At 35.8% G+C, this 7,408-nt stretch overlaps 1 protein-coding gene across 21 annotated transcripts in view; it reads left to right on the forward strand.

Moving 5' to 3' along the window:
* Positions 1-5,818, forward strand: part of LOC136838576 (uncharacterized) — a 211,861-nt gene extending 206,043 nt beyond the window's left edge. For 12 of the 21 annotated variants that reach the window (XM_067103744.1, XM_067103748.1, XM_067103742.1 and 9 more), the window contains 2 exons: positions 1-400; positions 2,749-5,818. The exon at positions 1-400 is cut by the window's left edge and continues 1,201 nt beyond it. In XM_067103744.1, the coding sequence (XP_066959845.1) occupies positions 1-400; positions 2,749-2,907 (559 nt within the window). In that variant the 3' untranslated portion in view covers positions 2,908-5,818. The remainder of the gene's footprint in view (positions 401-2,748) is intronic. The other 9 variants (XM_067103755.1, XM_067103757.1, XM_067103759.1 and 6 more) reach the window with 1 other exon arrangement.
* The last annotated feature ends 1,590 nt before the right edge of the window (positions 5,819-7,408 follow it).

Below are 7,408 nucleotides of genomic sequence, written 5' to 3' on the forward strand. Positions count from 1 at the left end.
TTTTCCATCTTCAACTGATCAAGAAGTGCGCAATAGAAACGGGAGTACGAAGAAGAAACAGGTCAAAAATGGCGCCGCAAACCACGAGGGCAGATCATCGATGTCTTTGGCCATTGATGACAGTGTTGTTGATGCAGTCTTGAGGGAAGCCAAGAAAAAAAACACCAATGCCAGAATAACAGCTTTTCAGAATGTATTCAGCCTCGGACAGCAACAATGGCAGAATGCTTCGTCATATCCCACTGTCGATAACACTGGCAGTAGCCCACCAAAGGGACTTAAAAGTTGCTCCAAGTCCTACCATTGTGATCTATCTCGATATGGCAGCTCTGATACCCCGGTTACCCAGCTTACCTTTGAAGATATCTTCGTGACAGAGCCAGCAATAGCTGACAACTTTGTACGTATCTTCGTCACTCAACATTTTTTGTTACTTTGCTAAAAGCATATCTTTTATGTAATTCCATTGTCATACCTAAATCATTATTGATGTAAGATACACTATGTAACGTGGAACGAAGGATTTTGGAAAAATAGGTGTCCTGTAATAGTCAGTCTTTTGAATACTATTTGACTTTCACGCTGCTGTGCACTAGACCAGGAATCCGGCTGTGTGCACGGTCATTTCATGTCCTATGGTCTGCAGGTTAAGCCAATGTTAGACCCCTTTTATACACTGTCTGTGGGCAGTAGCGCTGTCCAAATTCTTTGCGTTTGTTATGCGAATTCAAGTTAATAATAGAGATCTCGAAGGAAGAGTAATCAGTTTGTTGAAAAACCATATCCCATAGACATAAGCCAGGTCATAATGAACACCTATCTTTAAAGAAAACTTCCCATAAATTTTGTTAGTAATTGTGCAGAATGAAATTTTTCGATATGAATACTGGTGAATATCTGGAAAACGAGCTGCCCATTGAACCCCGACCATATTGACAATATTTCGGCTCTCTCTCTCTCTCTCTCTCTCTCTCTCTCTCTCTCTCTCTCTCTCTCTCTCTCTCTCTGTGTGTGTGTGCCTGGTTTCTAATTCACTTGGAATTTTAATAAACAATCAAAGCAGTTCTGAAATTAATCAATTTTACTGTTGTACCAGTAGTTAATTTTTGACGATTTAATTCCTTGTTGCTGTTGAAATTCTCGTCAAATCAAGATTTTCTATTTCTCCATCATATGGAAGTTCCAACATATGACCTTTCGCCAGCTTTATGTCGGATTTGCGACTTTCAAAATTAAAAACTGAAATCATGACAGGTACACTGTTGCATTCTTTTACAAACAAATTGGGCCTTTTCGAGAATCATGTCTCATCTCACACCTCTTTTTATCTTGTTAGACTAAATAAAAAGATTGTCTTCCAAACATCTGAGTCGGTAAAGACCAGACGGACACGTAGTACGCATGCTTTGATCAAGGGCTTCTAGGATATTAATACAACATTGTGTGCTTCAGTCGTATGTTTTAAGTTTCATAAATTCTCTGGATATCTTAGTTTTAAAAAGACACGAAGACGCCAGTGAAAGTCAGTCATAAAAATTGCCATCATAGTTAATGCTCAGGGTTTAGTAAACATTTTACTTCCGCCATAATAGTCAGCATATCTAATGAGGCTGATAGTGCACTATGTTAATATGATAGTGTATAGTACAACCATCGTAGTATTATTACAAAAGATACAAGGAAATATTCACAATTGCAGTCCATGGCGGCTTGTTTAAACGACACATACTTCAAGACTTATTTTAATAATTAATTAATAATATAAATCTGTCAAACTGAGTACAGTATTTTTTAATAAGTCATCAAAGGTAGATGTATTTTTGAGCAAGTCAAAAAGTTCTTAAATCTCTATTTAATCAAACTTTGGGTAAGTATTATGTAAAAAATAAAAAAATGAATCCGAAGGGGAAAATATGAAACTTCATTTCCAATTTAGATTAGAATCCCCACTTTGCAGTTAGTTTTAGATCTACAGTTTGGAATTAAGTTGACCAAGATTGATCGTATTCAAATAGAGGAGTTGAAAGGTTTCGAGGGCATATTATTTTGAAAAAATAGTTTGTGAAAGTTACAAATCTTATCAGTATTCAAATGGAGTTGAAAGGATTCGTGGGCATATTATTTTGAAAAAATAGTTTGTGAAAGTTACAAATCTTATCAGTGTGAATCAATGCTAAGCAAGTCGAAGACTAGAAGGGGGTTCAGGACATTGTGGAATGAACCTAGGAGTCCTATAAATAACCTGGGCAACCATTTGTGTGTTGAATGAGGCAACAGGAGTCTACACCACATCCGCAGTGGCTGCTTTAATATTACTTCCTGGCAGCTTTCAGAAGAGATTGACCAACTTTCAAATGTCAAGGATTGCTACTAAGCCCTTTTTTTCCTTAATTTTTTATTTTACTTCACTTCTCGCTAAGCTTTGTTAATATTGAACCCAGATTTAAGTTGCTTTGGCTTCATTGTTCTGATTGAAAATTTCTTTAGCATTTTTCTATGGAACTGATGCGATAACGACTTCAGTAATAGCCTGTAACCACAAAACCTAATGGGTAGAGCTTTGGAAAATTTTAACTTTAAGAACGTTATATATGTGACTCAAAGTTCGCTCTTAGTTACAGGTGAAGATTAACCTTGGAGCACACTTAAGATAGAAACTTTCATCTAAAATGAACTGGATGTAGATTGTAGATTTAAGTTTGCTTGTCTGTGTCGCATCTGTTATATGCTGGTGTTTTCTTCCTGTAGGCAATCATGTTCCCGACGGAGCCCCGACCTGAGTGGCATAGACACCTGCGACAGGTCCTCCAGAAAGCAGGTCAGAAGATTTTTAAGAAACCGGAACATCACGACACAAATATCCCGGAGAATTTACGTTATCAGCTTAAGCAGATCTATGTGTACTAGAGTCTTATAGATATGCATTATTTAATTGTCATTAACAGCATATTCTTCATTGGAACAAAAAAATTAAATTATTTTTGTGATACAGCCTGCAATTGTTGAGAAATATTTCTGAAAGCATCGACATCACCCAACTGGGAACTTACTATGCAGTTGTGGAAGCTTGAAAATTTTGTATCCACAGAATTGTAAGTAATTTTATTAAACCAAATACTTTCCTTGACAAACTTTTAACTTTTAGTACGTTATTACGTTTAAATCTGAAAGCAGTGGGCTGGTCATGCAAGCAAAAGTATTTTTCCGAGCAATTGTACCAAGGCCATAGACTTGGATAACTGTGCCATCATTTCCTACCATTCCATTGCAAGATGATGTAGCACCAAGTTGCTTCAGACGGTTTGGTGTTTGTTTCTTGCTTTGTCATATAATATCGATCATAACTTCATTCATTTATCTTATGAGTAACATATTTAATTGGTATGTATTGTTAATTAAACGTTTGTTAAACTGTCATCATATTTCGAAAATAGTGTGGGTAAATTTGGCACTGGCAATTATGTAATGACAACTTGTTGGTCTTGATTGATTTATGTTATAACTATTTATAAGTGCCTCTGTGAATAGTTCCTTTGCAGTATCACATGCATTATGTCAGTCATTACTCCAGCTGCTACAGCACAGGTCATTTCACATCAGTGAAGACCTTCTTTTAAGGGAACTGCACCAATGATTTGGTTTTACTTTTATTTTAAGTTGTTTGGTCATAGTTCATTCCTTGGGCAGTAATTTAAATTGCCAGATTTTACCGTATTGTTTTAATGTGGGGCAGTTTCTATTCTCTATACTGTGTCAGCTTTGCATTGCTACAGATGCCAATAAAGCAGCTGGTGTAACGACACATTTTCACGAAGACCAACACTGCTTAAGTCTTAGCATATTGTCACACTCCACGAAAGAACTATCATAGACTAGGTGGTTTGATTTAATCTGTGACACCACTTAAAAGTTCTTCCAGTATTGTGTGATAGATGTTTATGGTGACGTAAGTAGCCTCTTATGTGTGTTGTATGTTCATTGCTTCAGATTCCTTAAATTCATTTTGACTGGAATTTGACAGCTACTTTTTGCTGTCACACACATTCTCCCAATCTCACCTCCAAATAAACACATTTTTTCTTTTTCTTTGTATCATGGAAATAACTTTCTTTTGCAGTATTGCTGCCTGAAAGAGTTCCCATAACTATAAAATTTACTTGGTTACTCAATGTATCAGTACACATAGGTGGCGAAAATCTAGGATCTCAGGGAATGTAATAAATATACAAATCCTAGTTTTTAGCATTTTTACAGCAAAGAACCAAGTTAAGCAAGTAACTATTCATTTAATTTGGAAGCAAGTCATCTCATGACTACTGTAATTTTAAAATTCTTTGGGTGTATATTAATTTTGTATTAATATAAATAGTGCAAAACCTTGAAACCAGCCTGAATAGGAAGGTAAAACTACCAACATGCTAATGTTTTAGCTTCTATTAAATTTGACATTCCTTTCCTCTTGAAGTGAATTCTTGACAGGTATTCATAATGTATATACATAAAGACTTTACTATAAAAATTAGAATCAAAACGAGTGTGTGAGAACATAACTGGAATATACGAATGCGTTTGTCAGAATTTTTTGTAGGCTTTTTGTGTGGTTCAGTAATGCATACAACTTTTCTCTTGAGGAAAGACTTGCTTTTAGAGGGTTAATCTTAAATTTTTAAGAAGTGTTTCACTGGAAAATTTGGTTTGATTTTACAAATAGTTCCCTCTTCTGATCATGTGAATCTTTTACAAGTAGCTTGCCTTTTAATATTTTTTTCTTTTACTGATAGTTTCCTCTTTGAATCTTGTTTTTTTCAAAGAGCTGAGGATACTGTACCAAAGTTCTTTTTAGTTGAATGGCCAAACAGAATATCTGCCAATACCCATGGAATAGGGAATTTAAAAAGTCGTGTTAATAGCTTTTGGCTTGATTGTAATTGATGGAAAGGAATCTCAAAACAGAACTCAGCAAGTGAACATTCCTGATCGGGCATTATTTGAGTGTTCCAGACAGAAGCCCTCTACCCACCTCCTGCCTCTTGTAAAGGTAATTCTAGATTATCAATTCTCTTAAACATAATTTCCAAGTACTGGAACTAAAAGGTTGCATAGTATAATTACTTTGCACACCAACCTGACAGTTTGTCACCAACTTTGCGTAAGTGACAATTTTCACACAAAATCTTGACGAGCTTTCTTTTCTGCTACTGCGCTATGTGAATTGTCATTAGAAATTGTAACTAGCACTCAAGTTTTGTTATCAGATTATCACTGGAATGTAGTTGCTGTTATACCAATGATTATATATAGTATGAGAGCAACCTGTTTGACTTTAATCAAAAAACATTTTGACTATTATGCACAATGGTTTATAATACTTCAGAATACCTAGGCAGTATTCTGCTTCAATGAAGTTATTATGCCACATAAATCGTTAATTCATTCATAATCTATTGCACCATTTATGATGCTGTGAGTTAACAGCAGATGTTGTAGAGGTACCTATGAAACTAAAGTCATCAGAGAACTGCAAGGAATATCTGAGTCAGGCTTGCTATTATGAGGTGCCACATAATAAAATCAGTACAGAAGTCATAAGCAGTTATTGTACAACAAAATGATACAAAATTGCAACACCTACAAGATGAAGGGATAGTTTTAAGATCTAAGGCAAAAGGGTTGAGAGTGCTTTAGGTCTATGAGATGATTATACCTAAAAGAATTGTGCCATGATGATAGAATTCAATGTAATCATTCTTAGTAATGTCTTCCTTCCTTATTGAATTGTGCAGCTGATGTTGTTACAGAATTAAAGATATTAAAATAACCTTTTTTTTTTATTGCCCCCAAGGTGAAAATTTCATACAAAGAAATACTGCATAAAACATTAACCAATGACATGCAGGTTCATCACATCATAACTTGTATTATTATATAGTTGAGCTAGACCAGTATGTTAATTCATCTTAAGTCAAACTTACAGTTTGGAAATACAGATATTGTTGGTCTTAGAAATTTTTAAGTGCCATACCCATTTTTTAATGTATTTATCCATAATTTTAGTTTGTGACCATCACTTTTAGTTTGTGACAATCTAGGCTTTTGTATAACATGATTAAAGCTTTTGACTAATTTGCTCATTAGAGTACCTAAAACCATTTAAGTAATTTGTGCCAGTTTGCTGGGCAGAGGAGGAATACTGTAACTACTCACCTTACCTCAGCATTACATAGCCACAAATTAATATGGGAAACTTCAAAGAGTACTTAAATGGTGAATGAAAGGACTTGTCTGAGATGCTAGGGTACATCACTTGCCCATGAAGAGCGGGACCGCAAGAGGCAACTTCTTTGCCATTGTACTTTTATACCTATTGTTCTTTTGCAGAAAACTACAATGAATTGTTTGCAATGCATTCCACATCCATACAAAAACAGTGGAAGGAAAACAAAAGGGAAGTTATGGACATTCAGCAAACATGGCTCTCCAAGACAAAACTGCTTGAGGAGTACAGCAATAAATAAAATGCATGGCTGGCCAGATGGGTTTCTTATGTTACAGTTCATTAAAGATTGTTTATAAAAATGTGAAGACTTTATAAACTATTTATAAAAATGTAAAGACTTTATAAACTGAAGAATGACAAGCCCTTTAACAGATCTGTTTCCAAGGAATTCATTGTTGGTTCTGCACATCTTTGTAATGAACAATGCCAGCCATTGAAGGGTGCATGTATACATATTTGAATGTTACCCCCTTCATTATTCCATAGTCTTTTTACCCCCTTCATTATTCCATAGTCTTTATCATTTGTACACAAGCCCTTAATGTCCACATGAGCAGTGATCCAGCGGTTATAACAGGATTTAAGGTATTGGTCAAAAACTATGGTTCTCATCTCCTCGCAACCCCTCTTCACATGTTGGAGTACTTCATGTTCCAGAATGTAAATAAGCTCACTCTCTATCACTTTGCCTTGTCTTCAGTGCTTCTCCAACAAGCTTAGACTTTGGAAATGACAAAAAATTTATAATCTTCTGTCAACTTGCCAGCTCCATTCCCCAAGTTTGTGAAACCTCCCGGCTGGGACTTAAGTACTGGATAACATTAGCAGGCCTTTGTAAGGAAGGACCTGTCACCTGCCTCCCTTTCATACTTCATGCTCATTGTTCCTGAATCCCTGGGTTGCTTTGTGTCAACAAGCTGCATGCCCTTTTAGGCCAACTATCACATTCAAGCTACTGGTCCTTGATGTGTGTCATTTGCCCCAGAGTTTAGCCAAGATTCAATCTTCTAGCTGGGATGGAAACCCCTTCAACTCCTTGGCCCTTCTCCTGACAAGAGTTTTCCATTTCCAGTGAGAACTTTCAAGTCATCTCCAACTGGAATATTGTATGTTTTAAGCCGCCTTATTCGT

This window comes from Macrobrachium rosenbergii, chromosome 5 (assembly GCF_040412425.1).
Source record: "Macrobrachium rosenbergii isolate ZJJX-2024 chromosome 5, ASM4041242v1, whole genome shotgun sequence".
Lineage (NCBI taxonomy): Eukaryota > Metazoa > Arthropoda > Malacostraca > Decapoda > Palaemonidae > Macrobrachium > Macrobrachium rosenbergii.